The 26,341-nt window shown below is 39.8% G+C and overlaps 1 protein-coding gene across 1 annotated transcript in view; it reads right to left on the bottom strand.

Annotated features, from left to right (window-relative positions):
• GRID1 (glutamate ionotropic receptor delta type subunit 1) overlaps positions 1–26,341 on the bottom strand; it is a 513,295-nt gene that overhangs the window by 102,042 nt on the left and 384,912 nt on the right. Inside the window, 2 exon segments of the mRNA XM_017746337.1 lie at positions 7,051–7,224; positions 19,087–19,140. Of these exon segments, the coding sequence (XP_017601826.1) occupies positions 7,051–7,224; positions 19,087–19,140 (228 nt within the window).

A 26,341-nucleotide genomic window follows, 5' to 3' on the forward strand; every position in this document is an offset into this window, starting at 1 on the left:
CCAGCGGGAAAGTTTGGGTCTGTTTGGCTGTGGTTCCACTGCAGACTGTGCTTGGAGCCTGTGCTCTCCAACCCATTCCCAGCCTCCCTGATGTTCCTCCCCCTTTCCATCATCTCCTGCAGCTCAGCCAGGTGTGTCTGTAGGTTCTGTGCCTAGGCACAGCTTTCACAGGCAGGGGCCCGTGCATCCCGGGAGACTGACGCCGGCACTGCCGCCTCCCCCTGCAGCAGCCCCAGCTGGGTGGAGGCACACAGGTGCCACACCACATCCCTGTCACCACTGCCCCCAGGGCTGCCTTGGGAGGCTGGGGGCTGGATGCTGTTCCTCCTGGCCCTGCCCACACCTATCAGCCTCTCTCGTGGGCAGAGCCCACTGTGAGACTGTACACTAGTGACTATGTTATAAATACATAAATACACAATGAGCTGCTCAGGAAGAGTGAAATCACAGCCAACAGTCTGGCATTCATGGGAAAAACAGTCAGAAAACAAACGTGCACATTAAAGACTCAAATGTCAGCTTCAAACTTACAAGGGGCTATTTATTTATTTATTATCGCTGAGGCAAATGAAATAGAACTACTAAAATTACTAATACCACCAAAAAACAGGCCTCAATTGTATATTTATTCAAGCCTTCTGACAGTGAGGAATCTAACTAGTGTATTATTTAGTGTTTTGTCCACTCTAGTTTTAAGTATCTCGATGAGCTTTCCAAACATTTCTTTGCATGACTGCGCTCTCAGGATTTCTTTTTAATTGATAAGCAGCTCTTCTTTCCTTTTTAATTTTCTCCTGTTTTTACATAGTTACTGTCTTGGGGTGACTTTATGATGTGTATCCCCTATCTATGCCCAGACATGATTCCTGTGCCTTTCTGTGTCTTTAAGCTGGGTCCAAGAGAAAGGAAGAACAAAAAAACGGAGTGGTTTGGTGTTCAAGGACACAGATGTACACTCTCCTGTGTTCCTGGCTGCTACAGAGCAGAGGAAAGCACCTACTTTTCCCAGCTCTTGGCTCCTTTTCTCAGAAGAGAGAAAAGGAGAGTTAACTGTATTTGTTAACGTGGGACTTTGGCTTCTTCTTCTTCTCTTCTGGAACTGTTCAGAATACCGGAACATCAGAACCTCACTGGGAGACCTTACACCAGCCCGGAGGGGGGGCCCTCCATGCCGAACTCCAGCTCCAAAGGGGAGAGAGAGAGAATACAGCCACAGAAAGGACTAAAATCTTACCAGGTTTTTCTCCACAGCGATAGGTTTTATTATTTAGCATTATTCTTTCCTTCCTCCCCCCCCCCCACCCCGTGCCTGTGTGCACTGTGTTTGTTAAATAAATAGGGGTTTTTTTCCTCTCACTTTCCTCCAAGGAAATTTTTTTTTTCCCAAACCTGGTGGAGGAGGGGTGGCTGTAACCTGCCTTCTATCAGAGGACGTTCATTTCAGATATTCCTCCGAATTTGCCTCAAACCAGGACTGTTACACATATCACAACACTCTTCCCTTCTTACAGGTTCTATTCTGTGAATGCGCACTGTCCTTCAGTTATTTATTATGGGCATTTAACATCGTTATGAGTGTTTTCTTTGCCAGTATGTTTTGTAACAACATGTCAACAATAATACAAGGCCTAGATTACCCTGTAATGCTCAAGTTTGTTAGCTGGAGGCATTGGCTTCACTCACTAAACATCTCAGGAATTTGGCACAGCTAACACTAACTATCCAAGGAAAGTCTAGTAGGAATGCCTTGATAGAGAAAACTGAACTCAACTAAGAGTAAAACAGAAGGACAAGAGGCAATGCTGGAATTGCAAAACAGCATACAAGATCATAATTTTATCCTACCTCATTTATAAATAAATATAGGTACAAATTAGGTTTCAGAGGCAATAAAAAATGAAAAATGGAGATACTGATGCTTTCTTATCGCCACTGTTGTCTGCTTCCTGATTGAGCACTGAACAAAAATTCAATGAAATAATTATGCAAACAGAGAAACCCAGCAGTCAAAAGAGGCAGAGAGGAAAAGATGACTGCAGAGCCTACCTGGGGTTTTAGCCTCCAGCATAGTCCCCCACAGCCACGGGACACCCGCAGTGCTTTGGGGTTTTTAATGAGTTCTTCTGCTAACACACCTTGTAGAAAACACACGTCATTGGGCTTCAGGGAGAGATTTGTGCTTTGCAATGGGCAGTAAAGTCAGTTCAAGGATACTTTACATTCACGTTGTACTCAGAAACAATTTTACTGTGACTGAACATCTGGCCAAAAATCCAAATTAAACTTTGCTAAAGAGACAAGCAAATATAGGTTTGCATTGAAAGAAAAGGAAAAATGTGGCTCATCAATCCTTTATGGGAGAAAGTGAATGCTTTAATAGGGTTTAATCAATATTTACTGCCCCTCAGTAGCACTTTACAGTTGTGTAATAACAGCAGTGTTAACAAGTCAAGTGAGAATAAGGCCATTTAGTTGGACAAAACTGCAGGATCAGGCCCTTAAGTTTAGGCAGTCAAACACATGCTAAAAAAATAACTTCACTTACAGTAGTTAAATTGCAGTGACTCCTGAACAGAAGATAGATCAGAAATAAAACCCCAGCTTTGTAGGAGCAACTGCTAAGAGATGCCTACACAGATGTCTGATGGACATATCGCTGAAGAATGGAATTTTTACTCAAGGAGATCATCAGCTCTTTCAATGAATATCCTCCCACACTTCTCAAGATCTCCTCAAATACGTCAAAGCAATGCCTGGAGTAGTTCTTCAGTAGAGAGGCTGGACTCTCAATCAGGAACAACCTCATTAATTTTGTGACACAGTATGTTGGGGTTTTCTTTTTGCCTTTTCAATCCTATTATCTATTTTGGACCATGCTGAACAATTTCAGATACACTGTGTCCCTGTAATATATTTTAATATCTTTAGAATCTAACATGGATTGAACTCATCAAATACATAAATGGTAAGCAAGGGCAAAAACAAGTTAATGGGAATGACATTTCTAAAGAGAATTATTTCTTAAAAAAACGTAAACAGAAAAAGATCTGATTTTGAATTTATGAATGCATCGTGACTAACCTGATGAAAGAAAAAAATACCTTCATTGAAAATCAAGTTTGTAGAGTGCCATCAAAACGAATACTTAAAGAGAAATACTTTGGAAAGAAGCAAGTTATACAGTAAAATTTCTTCAAATTGAGTCTGTAAGAACATTTGTGAAATAATCTACAGTTTAATAGCAATTATACCATTGTATACCATTCAAATGCCATGTGGGGATACATACTAGGTCTAGCTAGGACTAACTAGATTTAACTATAAATCCTGAAGTGCTTCAGTGCTTTCTCTCCAGATGAGTCAACACTGACAACACTGATGGCCCAAACCACAGGATACCAACAGTCAGTGGAAGAAAGCAAGTTCTAAACTGTGTCTTTTCCATTTACCAGAAGTAAATGAGATGGACACAAAAAATCCTACCTGAAGAATAAGAGAGCAATGCAGTCCTCTGAAGTCAAATAAAATGGTCAAGACAGGAAACTTTATAAAGCTTTTTCTCCACTTGAAGCAGAAACCCAATTGAGTATATTATATGTGCAAGAAATAAGGGCATGAGCAAAATTTTGACAAGTGGGTTGATGGAATAAGATTGGATTTCCACAAAGCATTCAGAACAGATGAGTTTTTGGATGAGCTTGCAGAACAGCCTGATCTTTAAAAGGCTTGTCAGAATGCCAAACCGGGATGATCACCCACTGAAAAACAACTTTCCAGGATATGGTACTAAAGACACAGAGAACAAAATCATTCCAAAAAGATTTTCATTAATTTAGCCAGAACAAAGTTAATAATCCATGACGTAAATGTTTCTTTTTTCACTAGCTTGTTAAAAACGCTAAATTCTCCCCTAGAAAAATACTACAGCTAGAGGTTGACAGAGATTAGCTTATTCTTCCTCAAAGTCATTAAATAAATAATTAACCAACAATAGCTGGTAAGTTACCTTGACAACAAACAATTATTAATATGAGACTGCCCAAGGGAGAATGAGGCAGGGATTTCCAAACTGTGGTGTTAATCAAAGTACTTCAAAGCAACACAAAGACTCGGTGCTGGCAGGCAGGGCACTGCCTCTGGTGGATTCATGCAGTCTGATACAGAGCTTGGAGCTCCTGCAGCCTCTGGCAACGGGGGTAATTCAGTGATGTACTTCTGTACAACAAAAGGTCACCACTATTTTTTTTAAGCAAGAAAAAGGAAACAGAAAATTGCAAGTACCTGAATTACAGGACCATTAATAACACGTCAGTCACACTCGGAAATTAATATGAGCCGTAAGTCCATAAGGTGTTACATAAGGTATACTGGCAAAACCTATAAAACATAAATGAAGCTATACACTTCAGGTATAACTGCTGTCTTGGGTTTTGAGACAAAACTTCAGGAGGAAAAACTCCGGATTGAGTGTCTCCTCCAAAGGGATAATGGCCTCCCTTTTTCCTCCACCAGTAAGACAAGTGGGTCACAGCAAGTGAGAGTGGAAAAAAAACAAACTGTTTATTAATACCAAACAAAACAGGGTAGAACAGGGGGAAAAAATCCTCAAAATACAGCAAATTCCCAGAGAGGGAACAGCCACGCGGGCGCGGACCAGCCGGGGCCATCCCGCGGGCCCGCTGGGGCCGCCCCTGCAGGCTCCCCGGACCGGCGAGGAGGGAAGGGAGGCAGTGAGGCAAGGGGAAGGAAAGGGAAAAAAGAACAAGAAGAAAACCAACAGAACCTTTTCCCAGCTGGCTGGAACACAAAGGAATCCCAGAAAAGCAGCACAGCGCTCCCGGGCACTCCCTGCCGAGCCCCGCAGCCCCCGAGCCGCTGGGCTGAGCCGTTCAAAGGCCCCGCACCCGGCCCTGGCTCCGCCCGGCCCGGGCCCAGCTCAAAGGCACAGCGGCCTTGGGCACGGAGCGGACGGGTAAGGAATAAAGCGGCTTCATAACGTCACCCCAGGACACCTGTGCACGAGAAAAGCACCCTGCATTCAGTCTATAGACACTTAAAAATATACTGGGGGCGGCTAATTCAGAGAGCTCTCACGTGTGCCCTTTGTCTTTCATGCCAATGCAACTGGACATGAAAGTTATGGAATCAGCTGCCAAAAGGTGAACATTTTACTTCTGCGCTTCTTTGTCTCTCTCTCTTAAGTTCATAGAGAAGGCACTAATGGGCTAAGCAGAACATTACCATACCATTCTCTCAAAGACAGTTTCTAAGGTGGTATCATATTTCTGGAAGATAGAAGCTGAGAATGTTTTGCTTCCCAAAAGCCACATTTGGGAATCATCAGGAAGAGGGTCCTTATCTAAGGGTCCTTATCAATGAAATTTAGTAATAGGACATGAGGCTGTTGGTGCAGACCAGATACAGTTTTAGCAAATTAGAACTTGCTCAGAGGCCTGTCAGAGCCCTTCAGATGAGCCTCTGAATTAGAATATGCACAGACGAGCACAGGCAGCAATACTCAAAATCCCGCTGTAATGGAAGATTATTCCCCAATGAGTGATTTGTTGGTGCAGCACAGATAATTTTTCATCATACTGGAAATTGCTTTGATCCTCTGAAATGAGCGGCCTTTGTTCTCATTACAGCATACCTCAGAGTTACTAACAAAGATCAAAAGTGTCTTTTCTTTCTGAGCCAAGACAGGCATAGATTTTCCCCTGTCCAGAAAGAATACAGCCACATTCAGAACTACAGGGGGTGTGATTGGCATTTCCCAAACTTTGCCATGGCTGGGGCAGAATCTGAGCCAGCAGAGCTTCTCTTCAAGGAGGAACTCTTCATATCTGTCCCTTAAAGGATTTCAATTTCAGCAGCTACAACTTTTTAGTAGAGTGCAAATAAGTAAAATTAACACCCCTATCCCCCTGGGACATCTGAATCCACCTCCATTCCTGACCATCTCCCTGCCTCTCCCCTGGGCTTCTATAAGCCTCACACCTTGTTCTTGAGAAACTCTTCCAAGCCAGGACTTGAGTTCCCTCTTGCAGGAGCCCTGACCCCACACCACCCTCCTGACCAGGCTGTGGCAGCCCAGGCTGGTGACAGCCCCTCCCCAAGCCCTAACCAAGCCCCTTCTCGATCACTCCACCACACACACCCACACTGGACAACCCACAGGCTCAACCACTGTGTCCTCACTCAACCCATCTCAGTTTAAGACTAAGTTTGCAATTAGAAGATATCAAGCAAGTTTATATTCTAAGTCCCACTAAAGTTTACAGCTATATCCAACACCTTCAACAGTGATACAAATGAGATTTTTAACTGTGTCTAAAGTAAACCAAAACACACAAGGCCCATTGAAAGTCCAAGGCCTGTGTTTCTAAATTATTGCACTATCACTGGAAGTAGCACCTATTAAATAATATTTAAATTACTGCAAGAAAAATTCTGGTATCTGGGATAAATTGCCAAGAAATGTCAAGATGGTGCTAACACCAGAGTCAAATGTGTTATCAAACCCCGACACTTGAACTAGCAGTGCATATTTCACACACTCAGACAATTATCTGCTGCTGGAAACTTCTGAGACTGTTGAAAAGGGACAGACTGAATACATCAGCTTGATTCAGTCCATTACCTAAATATGAAATGCTCTACAGCCCAATACCTATCAGAGTTCTGTTATCCTTCCAGATTAACTCTTTCACAACAGAGGTCTAATAAGCATAAATACAGTAAGCAAGCAGTAATACCACAGGACTATGATGGCACAATATTTTTCAAATATAGAAGGATTCTTAAGACAATGAAATATGCAAAATCAGCTCTGGGTTAGTGTAACCACTTCATGGACGTAACATCACAACTAAAGCACTCAGTCCTGGGAAATAAAATAAATTGATAAACTCAAGGAAAGCTGACCAAAGGTTACATCCTCAGATTTATCTGTACTCATTTGATTCCCCCTCTGAGTTAATACAGCCGAAGAAAACTGTCCCATGGCAAAGTCCTAAGATGGGATTTTTTCTGCTGTGCACAGCTACTGACCTGCAGCATCTGAAGATAGCCTTCCTGTGGATCACACAGCAGGGATGAGATACGGTGGTTGTTCCTCATGCACCTCTGGTTGTTGTCCCTTGAGAGAGGGAAGATTTGCCGGATAACTGTCATCCTCCCCAGAGCACTGTGCACCAACTCTAATATTTCATTATCAGTGATTTCCTGTGAACGGAGACACAGCCATTTAAAAACATATATTTGTCCAGACAATTTATGTTTTTCTTTCATTATTGGTTAAATGTTTCTAAAAAGACAATAGGAGAAAAATATTACAGATGCACATGCTTAGTCTAGGCCAAATGTTATTTTATGTTTAATAACAAAAATGCTATTTTTTTATACATCATATGAAACCAAAGAACACAGCCTAGCACAGTACCATCTATCTTGGCAATACTACAATTTTGCAGATATAGTTCCTCGAAGGAAAGCACCAAAATGGTCTCAATAAATTTCTTAAAAAAAAATAAAAAAGAGCCTTGAAATGAAATTTATATAGAAAGAATTTTTGTTTGACAGACTAGAACCTCACTATATCCTCAGGACAAAATAACAATTGAAAAACATAACAGTCTTCAGGAAATATGGCTCTTTCACCTGTGAACAATGGTACAAGAAAGCACTTTTCCTGTTAGTACAATAGATCATTTCTGCAGACTAATTCTGATAATGACTCAAGGAAGTCTTTTGAGCTTGTCTGTATTAGAAAATAAAAAATAGGAGAAACTTTATGGAGGGGTTTGACACATTTAGGAACATCAGTTTCTGCACACCGAATAATTTGGGATAAGATATAAGGAGACCTCAAGGACAGGCTGCTTTTCTTTCCAGGCTTCACACTTTCTAAAGTGCCCCTTCAGACACCCCAACCCTCTAATCCATCCTGGGGCAGAGCCTGCATCTACTGCTCTTACAGGGAGACTGAAGCCAGCTCAACTCCATGCTTTACGCATTTTGTATTTAAAGAAACACACAAAACAAAAACCCCTTTTTTTACCCCAGTTTGAAAATCAGAGGCTCAGCTGATCCTGAAATCCTAACCAAGGTGCAGCTTGTGATGTTTTTTGTCCTGGCAGGAGTTCACTGTGAGGAAAGGCAGGCACTGCTGCTGCACTCACCCCCCAGGCAGCTACTGTCCATCCCAGCCCCTCATCAGGGCCACCAGCAGCATCTGCAAGTCACATCAGCCTGTCCCCAGCACAGCTGGACTGCCCTGGCTGCACAGCTGGGCCAGCCCAGTGTCCAGCCTGCACAGGGCTCTCTCAGCCCCTTGCAGTTCAGGGGGCTGAAAATTACTCATGTTGCTGCAATTACTTGGTCAACAGGGCCCATACCTTGTGTCATCAGCAGAAGTGAACTTGGCCCTGGACATTTAACATTCAAGAAAAAAAAAATACTTTGTTTTCTTGCTATTTTCTCTGTCAAGCTGTGAGTGAAATGACCATGGGGTTATAATAATTACTTGTTATGGTTGACTAGTACTGTACCTTGGCTCAATTTAGAGTTTCTTTGCCAATTTCCCATCTTTTTTTAGGAAGGTGAATTTTTAACTTTGCAGAAGGTGAAATTCATTGCATTAATGACAGACCAACTGGTGTGGCATGAAAACAGTAAATCAGAAAACAAATATATTCTTATAGAAGGCAAAGATTTTGAGGCTTAATAGAAAATGCAGCACCACCTGCAGCCTTGCAAGGAGACAGTGTAGCAGACCCCCAAGCTCTACAGACCCCTCCAGATTTCTCCTCTGTGGAGCTGAGGGCTGTTAAAACCACACAGCGTGTCAAAGCCGAAGTCTGAGGGAGAGACAGTTTTATGGCACAGCTTTAACTCATAACCTCCTAGACTGCATCCCTTGGTAGGCACACTCAGACCAAATGGCTGAAAACAGAAAAAAAAAGCACCACAAATCACCCAAACCTTCAGTTCTGCTCTCACCACACACATTTTGTGTCGCCTCTAGGTGATACACAGCCTGTCAAAGATGTCTCAGAAACACAAATGTTGGTCATTTGTGGAATGGGTTTATCTGTTTATTTATCTGCACACACAGAACTTCAGTTAGTCTGCAATACCACGTCATATTGCTCAGGGGAATACTTAAATCCACTTTAGTCGTGCTCAACTATCATAACACAAATCGCAAAATAAGACAATTATGTTTCACATTACAATCTCTATTTTCCTAGAGGTAATGACAGAAAATTATAAATTTTAATGACATTAATAATTTAAAGAACTGAAACATATTTCCAGAGAACACATCCCTGAGAAAACTGGAGGATTAAACAGAACAGCAGTGAGAACAAGGATGCCTGTGGAGACAAGCTAGCGATTTATTTGGATACTTCAGTAGTATTAATACTGTTTTCTGGGTTATTCTAACTCCCCTCAATGCACTATTTACATCTATAAATGAACACTTGTTGAAAATCCAGAAAACATCATTCAATTAGCTGTTTTTCTAGAAGGTTCACCACAGCTTACCCTGTAGATAGATTTATTCAACATTTACATTTTGCTGGCTTCTCTGCATCCCACATGAAGACACACACACACACCTATGGATACACACATATATGTAAATAAAAAGATCAATCTTTTAAAGAAAGGACCCCATCCACTTTTCTTACCCCAGAAAACATTCTAATACAAATGTGCACAATCACCTGTCCAACTCCCATCCTCATTGTTCTCCCACACATCCAGAACTACCTCACTTCTTTTTACCCAATGCTCCTCAAAATCTCTGCAGGGATGTAGTCATAATTAAAATTAATTAGCTCTAGTCCTAGAAATAAGGCCTCTGCACTGGGTGTCCAGATGTCTTTCTCAGATCATAGTGAGTGCTTATACAGTAAGAGATCCTCTGATTTAACAAAATATTATTCCATATTAAAAAGTAATTCTCTTGGGGGGAAAAAAAGCACACAAAATGATAGTAAAAGCTGGACAAAGCAAACAAAAAACCCCACCACTGATTTTAGTGTGGAACTCACTGATAAAACAACTCATCCAAGCTCATCTCTGACCTTGCTCCTAGCTGACAAAGACTCTTTCTGTGTAATTTCACAGCATTAGAATTAGGTCAGTTCTAAGCCCTACAAATTTCTTTGGGCAGGATGCAGGTACACATGGAGTACAGTTTCATGTCTATGTATAACTTTCAAGCATTTATCAGAAAAAGAAAACCCACAGATTTTTGTGGAGATAAATAAATCAATAAAAATTCTGTGGTGTTAAAGAGAGTGGCCAAAGGAGACAAGTGAGATTTCCTTAAGCAAGTAAAAGAGTACCTGGAATACAATTAGAATAAAGTGTAATTGCAAATTGCTACATTTTGCACTGAAATATGTCATTTACTAAATCTTATGAAACTTCCACATTGTGTTCCTTGTATTTCTACTCCATTTTTAAACTTATTTTTTACTCTGTATTTTTGTATAATTTGAGAATATCTTAAAATGCTTGCCCCACTTGCATTCATAAATGATCATTAAAAGGTCTGGATTTTTCCAACGAAAAGTAAGACAAGGGGAAGTGTTAAAGATTTACTAACTTCTGGTTATCAAAGTGAACATAAATATCATTACACAGATAGATGCTTTAAAATGAAACAAAGAAAATAATCTTAGGTACCTCCATATGAAGAGAAAAAGTGAGCAGAACCCCAGTCCTGGCTCTACCCAAACAAAAATTAGGCCATAAAAATTTGCACAGGGCATAGCTGCTGATCACCCAAAATGCATATAATAAAGGCATTTCTAGAAAAATATTTTCCAAAAAAGTGAAAAAACCCCACTGCATTCATAAGGTTTTTTTTCTTCCAAAGTGAGTTTTCCCAGTGTTGCTCTACAGCCATGCTCTAAGAAAACTCTGCTCATCATTCATTATCTAACACCTTCCTACATGCTGCCCTTGGGGAAAAAAGTAGCTTGCTGAGATAGACTTTATCTGATAATTACTATTCTATTTTCTGCTCAATTTTTCTCAATTTAAAAAAAATATTTTATAAAGGAAAATAATAAAGAAGTGCCCAGATGACAGCTGAGAAGCCACTTGATTCTCAAATCAAGAGGACCAGTACCTGCAGACATATACTGGGCATGTGTGATGTGGTGAAAGGAAAGAATACAAATATTGGCAGAAGCAAAGGAGATGTGGGATAGAAATGGAAAGTAAGAACCAGGATGTTGATGGGACACTTTCTTGTCCCTCATAGAGAAAACTGCCTCCTATAGACAATGAAACAGTGGTGAATAGAGACCTGTAAAAACAGCAGAAAAAAGAATTGAGCTTGAGTCCAGAGAAGGACTAGAAGAAAGATGCTTTGAGTGGATGTTCTGAGAGGGAAAAGGAAAAGCATCAATAGCCATTTTTCTGCACTATGCTCTGACTGATCACCTGGGCTGAGCTTGGGAAAGTTCTATCTGTCCACTAAAGATCTATAAATTAATCTGCTGGCAACACCACCAGCATCATTTGGAAGGTGTCATCTGTCCAAAATGGAAGAATAAGGTCAACTGCTGTCTAAAATTTTTGACTGGTAGTCAAGAGATGAGGACAATGTCATCCCCACGTGGCCCAGAGCTCTCCAAGTCCCTTAGCACTCTAACTTCCTGTCTAAGGCTTCTCTGATGAAATGTGTGCTCTTGCTATATTTCCAAATTTTTGTATTACTTTTCCTTCAAAAAAAATTCCAAGAACTTTTCCTCCTACTTCACTTCTCCCTTCTCCTTTTCAGCTAAGAGAGCTTTTCTGGCAAGTATCATCATAGCTGGGAAGAATTTAACCAAATACATTACAGCTGCATTTGCTTTAGTAGTTTCTCTGTGCTTACTGACTCAAATATTTTCAAAGCAGTATCTTATTGAGGACTGAAAAGATAAAATATTTAAAAGCAACTTTTTCTGGGTTTTAATCAGAGTTTAGTTTGATTTTTTAATTAAAGCTTACAAGAATTTCAGTTGTCTTCTTACCACTGAATACTTTGCCTTCCTATGGGCTTGGAATTTGTATAATACTCTATTTCTACAGCTATTTGTTTCAAACTTCTTATTGAAAAAAGATTTCCACCAATAACAAACTGGTCCCTAACTTTTTTTTTTTAAGACTGTTTTTGCTTATATATATATAAAAGCTTTTGATGATTTTTAAAAGCCCCAGTTATTCAGCTCATGTTCATACACGAAGATCAACTGGCTTTCCACATTCTATGTGTAAAAAAAGCATCTTTGAATTTGCAAGAGCCATTAAAAACACTACTTATCTTTCTGCTATCCACCCCACAATGCTGCAGCATAAGCTGTTTGATTTTTGTTTGCTTGCTTTTAAATGGGACAAATAACAGCACAAGTTTTTCTAAGTGATAAAGCAAAGAGCCCGTTTTCAACCTTAGATTCAAGTTTCTCTGCATAGCATTAAACTGTACGTTGAAATACAGGAATTCAGAAATTCAGTCACCCATTGAGCAGTCCCTGTGAACACCTCCTCACTTTTTAAACCATTGTGCCATCAGAAATACCCACAGGGGCTGGCACTTAACCTACAAGGAGGACTTCTTTATCCCATAGTACATTCCTTTCTAGTGCCTACCTGATCTTTTAGGCAGTAAAATAACAAAATTTCTACTAGTTCTTCCCACTATTCCTGTGGTTGCAGTTTGAGAATTTAGAAGCGAATACTGAATTTCAGCATTTGTTAGTCCATATGGTAAACAATGTGGTGATTCTAAAACTAAAAAAGAAGTTATTTTGTGTTAATGACAAATGTTCCTTTGTGTCTGTTCTGATGTGGATTGATCTGAATCAATGAGAATCAATGTAATGCAAAAGCAACAAATGAAAACAAAAAATCAAGAAGGAGCTCTAATCTTTAGCTTTCAGACTTATTTTTTACACCTTACAATTAAATCTATTTTTAAAACACTAAAAGTGCAAGAAATTCATTACTAGGCATACTTCTATCCAAAGCACACACAGTTACCACATAATCCTCCATTACAAATGACTGATATCAGGAAACACAACGCTCAGTTCATCCCTGGCTAAGTCAAATCGCTGAGGTGATCCCAGGGGTGGATTTAGCTGACTCAAAAAGAGTCATTCCAGCTTATTCACTGGTAAGCAGAGAAGGATGGAGGTCTGTGATGACTGGAAATCAACCATGAGTCACAGATCCCAAACATTCTTGTTTACCATGAAAAGTACAGAATAAATGCTTCGATAAGAAGTATGTGCAGTGACTCTTTGCATAAACTGCCACTGTCATAACCATATTGAAAAAAGCTGTGTGGACAGACCTAGAACAGAAGGTGCAGATCAGAAAATACCCAGTGGCATTCCAAACACTGTTGTATTTGTCCTTGCATACTGACACTGAAATTGTTTAGCTGGCTTATATAATGTGAGTAGGATGCTGAAAAATAAAGAATAAAAAACAAGAGCAGAACCAGGTATGAAGAGAGATAATGGGACGGAAGAAGGTAACCAAGGAAGTTGTTCCTATACGTTCTCAGATCATAAACCATTCTCCAATACTAGATCTAGTTTCCACTGCAGAAGATTAAATTGTATTTCCTTTATATTTCCAGAGTGAAAATGGGATCATATTCTTGTTTTATTTGTACTGCTATACCCAGGTTTTCAGCCTTTTCACATGGGTCATATTTTACCAAGCTTTTATCACACTTAGTGCTCTCCTCTACATTTTCAACATTGTTCTGCATGTCTTGTTTTTTTTTTCAAAGTGTTTTGCCCAAAACTTGCAATATTGTTCCAACAAAGCCAAGCTGATATCAAACAGAGTGAAATAATTGCCTCCCTTATCTTACAATGGATGTTTCTGGTATCCTATCTGAGGACTACATTTGCTAACTCAGCAGGACCACAACAGGACTGATTGTCACTCTGATTTTATCCACAAGCATTCTAAGCTGCTCCTGCAGATGCTCACCACCTATACCCCATTTTGTAGCCACAAGCAAAACACTCATCACTTCTCTGTATTAAATCTCACCTGGTGGAATGCCTCAGATTCATCTAAATAATCTGGAACTACCAACAATATGTTTTTAAAAGTCTGGTCATAATTAATAGTCTCTATGAAGTCAGAATCAGGGAACTAAGTAAAAACATTAAATTCTCATTTTTCAAGTAATCACCTCTCACTTTTCTTTATCTTCTGCTATACCTAAACTTTTTCTTATTACTTTTCATGGTCTCTGGTATGAGTCCTTTTGCAACACAAAGGGATTATTTTATAATCCCTTACTTTGTTACACCTTTACAGTCTTCCCTAGCCCTTTTTTACAATCACTTTTTCTTTAGAATTCATCTCTGATTTCAAGTTCTGTGAAGATAAGCCACTGGAACCATAAGGATACCTTGTTATGCCTTCATCTTCAGAGAATCCCACAGTTCTTTTGCCACCCTTTGCTTACTGTATTATCTTTCCAAAAGCATTAATAGTTTCCCAAAGCTGTGAGGTTGGACAATCTTTTTATTGATGTCTGTTAACCCTTCTGTCCTCTTCCCACCTCTCCCTCTTCTCCAAAAAGTGCATGTTGCCATGGCATGACCACTTTCACACCAACTGTCTTCTGGCTTCTAGCCCATTCTTCCTCAGCCATAATGAAATCTGAACTGATGACTGCCTTAACTTTTTAAGCACGTACAGATAACGTCAATCAAAGGAAATTTGTGAAGCCCTGCCTGTATCTCAACCCTACTTTTTCAGCTGCCAGGGAACTTAAAATCTTCCTTTAATTTCTTGTCTTTGGGGCATTTTTGTCCAAAAAAATGCTCTTTCAAAAAGAGTCTTCCTCAGTGTCTTCTGTATATTTCCAGGCAAAGGTTTTTCCTTCTCTTCAGCTTCAGAGCAGATATGGATGGTTTTGACATGTTACGCTCTTCATCCTTACCTGCCCTTCACAAAAAGTGTTCTCCTATATCAATGAGTAGTCTTGGGCTTTGCCTGACCCTGTCTTACAGCTTTCAATTAAACTTCTGAACAGTTAAAAAAGAAATCTAAAAGAGGGCATCATAGTAGTGAAACAACTCATTCGAATTATCTGCCAAATTCTGTACCATTCCACTTGCAGGAAGAGTAGCTCATTACCTTTTCTACTGATTTACACATAAAAACAGTGAATGTTTAGAAACCTGGAATCAGAATTAAATACATTGATAGAAGGAATAAAATCCTGTGTTTAATTTGACTATATTTTTGTTCCATATTCCAGTTTTGCAGAATAATTTATCTTTTCTTTACCCTTGGAATGGAGACTTCAATTTCAAAACCATGAAATGTCCCACAAAAAGGGAAATACGGTTTCTAATTCTATTTATACCCCCAGACCTACTGCTGCTGCTAGTAAAGAAGCAGACACAGGCTCCTGGAGCACTGTTCCTGATGCAAGCACATCCAAATTCAGTTTCAAGTATTGCTCTTGTACCTCTCCCACAGACACATGCCCTGGGGAAGGCACAGCATTTTCTCAGAAAAGGCAGAAAAAGAGAAGGGGGGAATAAAAAATGTCATGAGGAGCCAGCAGAGATGCTTGATGTCAGGTATGAAAGAGAAAGAAAAGTAAGAGAAAAGTAAAAATAATAAAGAAAACTAGGGAAAAAAACCCAGGAAACAAACATCCAAAAAATAGGGGCCATCTGCAACTGTGCCAGTCTTGCCAAAAGAAGCAGCAGCAGATGGCTATCAAAGCTGCTGGGTCACTTCAACCATTAAAGGTATAAACAGCAAAGGTTCCAACAGAACACCAGATATGTTCTAACAGATCTTCCATTGGGTCAAAACTGCAAGCAATTGGCAGTTCCCAACACAATCGATGATAATAAAATGTTTTGGACTATTCTGGAGACACAGCTAAACATGGAGTAATCATAATTTGGAAGAGTTTGCTTTTACACAGACAAGAATCACAAGTATTCTTGCTTTTAACAAGCTACCTGGCATGTTTAACCCAGAATTCAGGTAGCATCACTACCTAAATGAAAGCAAGGGATTATTTAGTAATTCTAGATGAAGAAAAATAAAAGTGCAGATGATGAAACAGGAATTAAAAAGAGGGTGGGTAGTTAGAAACACATTTCTTTTTTTTCCCCCTCTAATCTCCACTACTTTTGACAGATCTGCAATTTTGAAGCATAACGTTTGAAACCAGAAAAGTGGACACACAAATATGTATTTTTAAACCAGGAGGGTTTTTAGGACTTTGGCTCTGAAGAGCACACATGAGGGCATGATACTGTCTGAAAAGACCAATCCCTGTGTATTCTCTTCTCCTAGAAAACCTGCCAGGTAATGTTTCAACCTTCCAACCCCACACAATAAATTCAACTCCCAATTCGCCAGCCTTTTTCTAAAGATGACCGAGTCCTTTCTCACCAGCATGCCATCCAACCTGAACAGTTACCTCAGCACAGACCCAGGCTATTGAAAACCAGCAAAGAGCATTTTGTCAGTACAGCTGTGTAATTCAAGATCAACTCATGTTCCACATTTGTTCATTTGCTCTGTAATAAGTTTATCAGCCATATGCATTTAAATTAGCTCAACCAAACCTTGGTGGTCTTGCTTAGGTAAGGAAAAAGTGATAAAATATTTCTAACTCTGAAACTTAACTCCTATTCTACCATATGGGAAGGTGCACAAAGGTAAAAAAAATAACCAAACACAAGTGTTTATTGGATTGTCAGTACAGAGAGAGTAAAGTAGATTTAATTAAAGTAAGAAGACAATAAAATCTCTTACTGAAATGATACCATGCTATATAGTCATTCTTACTACAGCAAGGTAAGTCCAAGTTTCAGATGCTCACTGGCTTGATGAGAGGTGGGAAACAGAGCTCACTGTAAGGTGTTCTGGGTCAGGAATCTCAGCAGTTCAAACTGTGCAAAGCCCTTAAATGGTTCCCTGAAGTGCAAAAGGCCTGAAAAGCCTGTTTACAATCCAGTGCTCTTCATACAAGGAACCTCAGTGGAAAAAAATTGTCCCTGTGTTCTCCTCCTGCTACTGCCCCTTCAATCAGCCAGCCCTGCACTTCTGTTTCCTTGCAACAGCATCATTAGGTCACGTGGTGAACAGGGAAATAAATGTAGGGTCCTTAATCTATCCAGGACAATAAAAGGACTGACTAAGGTTTTGGTCCATTTGCATAATGGACCTTTACTCTTGTGGAAACACATCAAAAAGAGATGATTTGACTGCTGGGAATTAAGGGTTAATTCCATTCCACAAATCACAGTTAGAATCAGCATCATCTTTTCCATCAAATGTTCATGCAGTTCCCACTACCACCAACAGGAAACGTACATGGAAAGCATGATCAGTCTGTCTTCTTACACAGTTCCCACTACCACCAACAGGAAACATGTACATGGAAAGCATGATCAGTCTGTCTTCTTACTAGCATCGGAGGATGCACACTTAAATAAGAAGCAAGCCCTAAGAAACCTCCATTTTTCTATGGATGCATCCATGGGGATGCTCAATGCACCTTCTTTTCACAGCAGCTTTAAGCACACACCCAAACTCCAACACTTCTGTTAAAGAAAGGACAGCCAAGACATTTCCTCTTCCTTTTGCCTGCAAAGATTTCTCCAAAATTTCATGAGTCTAAAAAGCTTCTATAATTGTCTGTTTGGACTTAATTGCATTTTGAGACATAAATTGTGTGCACTGGTATTTTTCACTAGAAAGTTATACTCTAAATTCACACGCTGCTCTCAAGCTTCTCTACCCAGTCTTTAGGCCCAAAGGAGACAAAACAAAAGCTTGCAAAAGAGAAGCAGAACTGACACCCTGTGTGATGTGTTCGTGTGTGTACGTGAGAGCACACGTTAGCGCATGAGTGCCGAGGGCTTTTATCACGATGTTACAGACTCAGGCTTCGTGAAGTGAGGTTTAACATCTGAACAATAACAGCAGCAGTAAAAAATTCACAAACACTCCCTCTCTGTAAATGTTTAGGGAAATATGCACTGCATTATCTTTATGTGAATATAAACACTGGCTCTCTGGGCATCTTGCTGACGTTTTTTAGTGGGTCATTACAGCAGCTGACAAACCAGGAGGTACTTAAATGTAACAAGGACTAGAAAGAATTTATAAAGCCTTTACAAGCAGCGATTTGACTCGCTTTCCCTAACCCCTCTTTAATTACAGAGCCTCTCTAATGCCACTCTATACAGTTCATAGTTACTATTAAAAGTTGCCTATCCAAAATTATTAGCTAGGTGCAAAGAAAGGAGTGAGAAATTAACAAAGGAATTGGCTGTTAAATTAGAAGCTATGCATTTATAATATAAAAATAAGACAGTGAACACTGTCCTTTTTAAATTAGATATTTTGTATCTTTTAATAAATCATTATTTAAACCAGAAATTTATAAAACACTGCCATTTATCAGTGATTTATAAATGACTATATATTGTGCAACATTTCATTGTCTTTTAAATGAGAATCTGAACAGATTCCCATTAGGGTATCATGGCACTAAGGTAAAATAAATAATCATTGTAGCAGGACAGGATACCATTTGCTGCAGAGGGAAAACAGCACATTTTGAATTTAAGCTATTCTGGATCTTGGCCAATACACCAACACAGTTCTGCACTAGAGAAAGCCCGTGTATCATGTAAATACATATTTCAATGGACTAAACTTGCAAGTAGCCTCAGTGCTCTTTCCTCTCCTGGCATCTGTGTGCAGGCTTTCACAGCAGTGGAGGGTGAGCTTCTGGCAGAGAGATGCCTGTATTTGAGTTTTCTTATGAGATATTCTCTGCTTCCCAAAGGTATACTGGAAGCTTTCTCTTGACCTCTGGTGTTCAACATATGCCAATTCAACTAAGACAGACAAGCAATAACACCACTGAGTTTGAACCTTGTGCCATTCAAAAAGCAAAAATGCTACATGTATGCTCAGTTTGGTGTGTCAAAACATATGAAACAAAAGATGGTGATGAGTGAATGTAGCGAGCTGTGCTTTCTCTTTTGACTTTCTTACCTCATTTACATAGACCCAGTGACTATCCTTTGATGCAAGGTTGGTTTCCACAGCCTACAAAAATAAAAAGAAACATAATAATAAAAATAAATAAAACATGGGAAATATATTCCAGAGAGAACTTATATAAAAATGTACTGTAAAGCTAATTTTTATTGTTTTCAGTGCTACTGACATTGTTTCAGTATAGTTCTTTTCATCTCTTCCTCTGCTGCTTCATAACTAATTGGTGGTAGCCACCTTTCTCTGACTTCAGTTCCTAAACCAAAGTACCCTGACTGTTTACATGTACCACAAAAGCACACTGGGGCAGGGTGGTACCTCAGCATAAGGGATCCTGTGGAGAATAACTGCACAGAACATGCCGTCCATGAGATCTAACTTATCTGAGATATATCTAATGCATCCTACTCGGCTGGCTTTCTTTTCAATATGCCTCCCAAAATATATTGTCTCTGGCTCACTACGCCTCTGATAGCTTATCTGTTAACTAACCTAGTTAATTCAAAACATGACTGTGAGATGCTCAAATGAAGTCCATGTGTGTCATCCTCTCTTCGTATTTACATAAGGCTCAAGACAAAGTTATGATTCGCATGGTCACTTTTTTTGTCTTCCTGGTACGAACTCGGATAATCACTATATATGATAAAGAAACAGCCCATCTCAGCAGTTTGAATATTTATCCATACACATATAACCCACCAGGAAGTTAAAACTGGGGAAGACTGCACTACTAGTACTGAGGGAGAAGCTCAGTGGAAGGATCCAGCAACATACATAGAAGTTCCCTTTGTTTGACATAGATGAGTTCACTTCAACACACTTAATAGTCCAATAAAATGATAGCAAGCATGGAGAGATGTACACTGCACTGCCAGTGATATTGTTAATGCCCTGCTTAATACATGGTTAAACAATTACTGCTGTGTGTTCATCTCTCCTAATAAAACAGTGCACACATGTATTTCAGGAAGCAGTTCATTACACAGTTTTGAATGTTCCTGCCTTCAACCACTTCTTTCCTCTGCACCAGTACGACCCCATTTATTGAAAAGATATTCTTATCTCTCTGTTATAAATGGCCCTATGAACCCAGTTAAAAAAAACCCAAACAAATACAGACGAAAAAAATACTTCGAGTTACTGGGTTTTAACCTGGATAATTTCCACACTATTTCAAAAACTACTGCACTAGTACAGAGAGGCTCTGTACACTGTAGCACTGGGCTGAGCAGGAACATCATCAACCACCTTCCTCTTCAGAACACATTTGCATAATAAGCCTCTCAGATATTTAGTGTCAGATGGGATGAATCACCTTCTCTTACGACACCGACTACAGATGACTGGCTCAGAATAAACACCCACGACTTCTAAGGCTGCAGTGGAATGACAAGAGATCCATCCTTAATACAGGCTAAGGGATATCCGATCCCTTCAAAAACATGAAGCAGAACTTCACTAAGTAACCAACACCAGCATCTTTAACAGCAATCTTAGCTTACACCGTGTCCTTAAAAATGGTACCAATTACTTGCCTAAGTAACTGTGTTGTAAAATTTTGCTCATTTGTGTAGCCCACACAAACATACGAGAAAATTGTGGGCAACATACATACCTCCACCTATTTCTCATGTCCACAAGCTGAAATACTCCTTTAAAGAGACAAAAATCCCAAGAGAAACTGCAAACTCATCAAATGACAAAAATCACCACAGACGGAACACAGTAATTCTCTTCACCATAAAGAGCATTATAGGAAAGTAACAAAACCTGGTGTCAAAGCAGACGAGACCCACTAGAGATAACATTTCTGACAAAATAATCCTCTCCTAAACATGCACTGAAAACTTGTCCCCTTGGTAATTGCCTCCCTTGCATTTCTTTAAGCTGGGAGGAACATTAAGCTGACCACCTAATCGAGGAACAGCAGCTCTTAGGAAAGGTAGAAGTGATGAACAGGAGGGCAAAAATGTGTACATTTTCTCCCTATTCACCTCCCAAACACATTCAGACAAAGCCAAAAGAGCCAGGTGCTAAAACACATAGAGAAAGAACAAAGTGCTTCTAGCATTAGCAAAGCAGAATTAAATAATGCTCAGGTGCAGAGTTATTGCACTGGCTACATTTTGTGATTCATCTGCAACAGTGAGCAATTTGTATGAATAAATGCTCAGTCTGGGGAGACGCAAGAGCCAGGGAATTTGAAATGAATTACCATATCTCATTCTTCTGGGTTCACATTTCTGGGCCAAAGTTTTTAAAATGAGGTGCCTAAATTTAGGCTGCTAAGAGTTTATCTTTAGTCATCAGAGTGCCAGACCATTCAGCGCTCCTCCTACAGAGCTGAAGGGAGGGAGGTGAAACTTTTTGCATTTTGTGCTTCAGATTTTGTACCATGTTTACAGACTTGCCATCCTAAAAAATCTTTAAAAAAACCCTATTGAAAAACAGCTCTCCGGTTTCAACTTTCTGGTAGCACCAGTGTATTGCTGGAGGCTCATGAAAGTTAAGCAGTGTGAAAAGCAAGGTCCTGAAAACCTGTGTTATCATAAGGAAATTTATTGAGAATTCTCTAAGAAAGAATTTCATGTTCGTAACTTACCAAGGTTTTTTACTTTAAAGAGGAAAAAGGTATCAGCACTTGGGAGATTATGGTCACCCATCCTTAATTATTCAAGCTGTTCAAGATCTTGCCATTTGTTTGAGATTGTGTCCATCCATTCAAAATAAAAAAAAAAAGTCTATGAAACATCCTTGAAGGACCTATTCCATCCTACTTGATAAATGTACTCTGTATAAAGAAAGTAGGCTATGAATTTGTGAGATCATTGCAGCTGAGTAAAAGCGCTGCCATCTATTGGGGAAGGATTCACGGGTTTAAATATGTTCTAGTTTTGTATGGAAAAATTATTAATATGGGTGAAAAATGTCCCAGTTCTTTTCATACTTTCTATGTAGATGGGTTCTAGGTGACACTTGGGAGTAATGCTTCATAATATTTCTATCAAATAGAAAATCTGCTTTTGAGATAAACAGCACACTGGAAATTAAAGAGCATCCACTTTTCATTTGTTTTATCTCAGCAGCAAATAACTTCCACAAATTTGAGAAAAAAGAGGTTTATTTGAGATTGTGCCCTTCTCCCTCCCCAACTACCTTTCAAGAGCCAAATGTAAAATGCAGAACCCAAACATGAGAATTGTAATTCACTCGGTGGACCACGACAAGTGACAACATATAAATGATACTATCAGAATCAGGCCAGAACTGGAAGACGGGAAGGGGAGCAGTGAATGCAGGAAACTGTTTAAAATTTCTCAGTAGAAAGCATTTGCAATAGAAATGAAATAAGAAGACACTGAAAATCTAAATACGAGTATTTCAGATCTCATAGCAACACCAATAAAAGAAAGGAACAACAAGCATCATGAAAAATAATCAAAGATAGTTTAACGTATATAGTTTTGTTTACTTTTAAATGTATAACTTAAAATAATTTACTGCCAGTAATCCATGACAACATTATTTTATTGAAATACAGTGGAAAACAAATATTTACATTGCCTTTATGAGTAAGTAACTCGGTTCATTATTTTATCTAATGGCAGTTGCAAGATTAAAAGGAGAAGTTAGGAAAGTAAGCAATAAATACTGCTATGTTCAGAAATAATTCTGCAGAGAAAAAAAAAAAAGGGGGAACAGAAACAATCGTTTCCTGACCTTCTAAGAAAGTCTGAAACTGAAAACCTCTCCAAGCATATAATGGCTGGCCAGTAATAGGGAAGGTGCTTTTCCACAATACCTGGCTGCTTTGCCAGGGTCAGCACCTTGCTGTTCCCAGCAAAATCCAGGCTGCTTAAAAAGGGATGCAGGGCTGAGTGGCCAGACACAACTGAGAGGAGATGCTGTGGGTGTTCAAGCAGACCTGGGCAAGCTGCGTTCCAGTGACAGCAGGATGTGCTGAAGAGTTCAGAATTACATGCAGCACTGTTATAGTTACAAACCTGGTGTCTCCTCACTGTGCACCCAGGGGAACAGGCAGTAGGAATGTCTGGAAGTCCTGTAACCAGCCCTGGGATCCTAGAAGGAAATGTCTTGCAGATGGCAAAGAGATGTTCCTGTTGTGTCTCAATTTTTGGAAACAAGGGTTGCCACCCTGAAATCTATGATATAAATGAACCACCAGGCTGTTTTTCTAGGAGAGATATCAAAGTAGCAAAAGTTATTACTTGCACATCCTTTAACTTAATGGTGAGGATAAGGAGCATCATAGCTTTCCACAATGAAAAAACAAAGCAGAGGGTAAACTGGGGAGTTCACGGTTAGAAAATAATTTGAAAAGGGTGTCCTTAGAGAGGCTGGAAGAACTTAAAACCAAATCTCTTGGCAACTGCCATGGTTTAACCACAGCCAGCAGCTAAGTACCATGTATAAACTTGCTCACCTCCCTCACCTCTCCCAGTGGGATAGGGAGAAGAATCAGGGAAAAAAAAGTAAAACGTGTGTGTTGAGATAAGAATGGTTTAATAATAACAACAACAACAACAATCTTAAAAAATGTAACTGTAATGAAAAGGGAGAGAACAAAAAGACAGAGGAAGATAAACCCCAGAACAACAATGATGCACAAAAGAGCTGCTCCCTCCCTGCTGACCCCTGCCCAGCCCTTTCCTGAGCAGCCATTGGTGTTCCCAGCCAACTCTCCCGGTTTATATACTGGGCATGATGCTCTATGCTATGAAATGTGCCTTTGGCTACTTTGGGTCAGTGTCCTGGCCATGCTCCCTCCTGGCTCCTTGTGCACCTCCTCAAGGACAGAGCATGGAAACTGGAAAGTCCTTGATTTGGAGTGAGCACCCCTTAGCAACAGCTACAACATCAGTGTGTTATCAGCGTTATTCTCACACCGAATACAAAACACAGCACTGAACAGCTACTAGGAAGAAAAATTAACTCTATCCCAGCTGAAACCAGGACATGAAGTGATGACTGATTACAGCTGTCATCAGGGAGCAGATGCACCTGCATTGCAGTGAGTGCTCTGTGGCACCGGATCATCCCTAGACCACAGCTCCGGGCCCCAGGTCTGGTTACAAAGCTCCTCCTCCACAGATGTACTCCCATTGCAAGACCCCCCACTGCAGACCCCCACCATCCAGACAGACCAGCCCCAGGGTGCCTGTGCTAAGGAAACTTCCCTGTCTGAGCATCCAGGAGCCCCTGTGGCCATCACACTCACACCACCTGAGTGACCACCTGAGGGACAGAGGCCCCCTCACAGCTGCACCCCCCTCACTCACACAGATCAGGTTCCCTTTCTGACTTGATCCCAGCTTTCCCATAGCAGTGTCTCAGACATCCCAATCCTTAAAATAATTTAATCTTGGTGCAATAACTAAATAACAACAGCTTGAGCTGGTGCCTTTGAGGAGACACCACAAACAAAGGAACTCCTGAGTTTTATCCCCTCCCAGTGTAAAGAAGGAGAAGTGTGGGGGTCATTGGCTTCTGCCATGTCCCTCAGTGTCCCTCAGCTGGCCAGGCCACAAGTCCCTGGGCCCTTTGGCATGCCAAGGGTTGTCAGTTCAGGGCCTCTGGTCTCAGGCTCCCACCCAGAGCTCCTGCACCAGATGTCTGCCTCAGCACTGAGAGCAGAAGCCAGGCACAGAACTGCTGGCCGTGGAGTATCTAAGGAAACAGCGCACAGAAGAGCTGAGTTCTTCCCGGAGAACAGCATGACAATGACAGATAAACCCATTTTTTACTTTTTTTTGAAAAAAACTTTTTTATTATTATTCATATTGAAAGTGTGAGCAAAGGAGGGCTTGGGGAAGTAATCAAGTCTAAATCTCAGCTCTTTGCAAATCTTTCATAAGGGATCAGTCTCATTAATTCATTACCTGCTCAATTTACATTTTCCCCTGAACAGGTTTCAAAAGAAAACTGTTTCCAGCTCTTGTCCCAAGTAAGGTTGCTTCCAAAAGCAGCTTTTTCTTTTTTTTCTTTTCCCTTCACATCTTTGGAGAAAATATTCACTTCCTGTGTTTTCTTTCCCTCATCCCTCAAAAACAAGAAAATTTCTTTGGAATCATTTTGAAATCTACTCCAAAAAAACTGCAGTAGGGAGAAAAAAAAAATCACTCTCTTCTTTATAGCATTTTGTAACCTGAGTCAAACTTAGGTCCAGCTGCTGGGATTCATTGGAAGAGATGGATTTGTAATTTTTAAAATAGCTTTGTTCGTGATTTAAATGTCCAGGAAAGCATCCTAAGAATCAGGGAACAGGTTTTGAACCCAAAGAAGAGCTACAGACCAAGTTTCTACTGCATTACAACTGACAGTAATTAATTGGACAATATCAAAGTGCACCTGTTTATCTGAGAAGCTTTGTATTCATCTTGGATACAAATAAGATAGCAGATATGAAAAAGTCAATTTTGGTTGAACAGATGGGTTCATTCTACATCCCCTAGATACCCAATTTATATTTAGATATTTCTTCAATTAAAATAGTGCGGTTCTTGTCCAGGTGTGACTTGCACAGGTAATAGCAGTTCACAGAAAAACAGTTTCTCTGTAGCAGTAACTAAGATTTTTGTACTTCCCCAGTACCGTCTTTCCTTTATATTTTAAATAAATACCTCTTGGCTCAGTATCTCCAGAGGAGCATTATTAGATTAAAAATAAAGTAAGCATTACTAGCCACAATAAATAAATTATTTATATAAATATTATAAATCTTTCAGGATACTAAAGAGCACTCCAAACTGATACTATTTCTAAAGCTTAATTGTTAATGGTACCATTAGAACAGAAATCAAAACAAAATTTTCCAGTACAACATCCCAACTCTAGATAAAAAGTCATAAAACTAAGATAATTCAGACTAAGAATCTCGAAGAGAAAAAAATCAGTTGCAGTAAACTGGATCAAACCTTTAAGCTTATTTTATTATTTAACACAGGCTAACTAAAATTTCTAAGTATCACTTCAAAGTGAAATATGAAATTTTTCTTCTCTAACCAGTAAAATGGGACCTTAAAGAGTTTCCATGATGTATTTTTTCAGATCAGAACATTTTCTGACTGTCCCTTACTTACTGAACCTCATTTTCCAAGAATTTGAACTTTTAATAGAAAAGTTTTGCCTGAAATTCTGTATTTTTTCTGGACATACTCCCAGAACTGTGTATGCACATGCTTATTCCAAAGCACCTAGCAGGCTCACCTGTGTTTCCCTGAGCACCTCA

The sequence above is a fragment of the Corvus brachyrhynchos genome, unplaced genomic scaffold (genome assembly GCF_000691975.1).
Source record: "Corvus brachyrhynchos isolate BGI_N302 unplaced genomic scaffold, ASM69197v1 scaffold279, whole genome shotgun sequence".
In the NCBI taxonomy this organism is placed as follows: Eukaryota; Metazoa; Chordata; class Aves; order Passeriformes; family Corvidae; genus Corvus; species Corvus brachyrhynchos.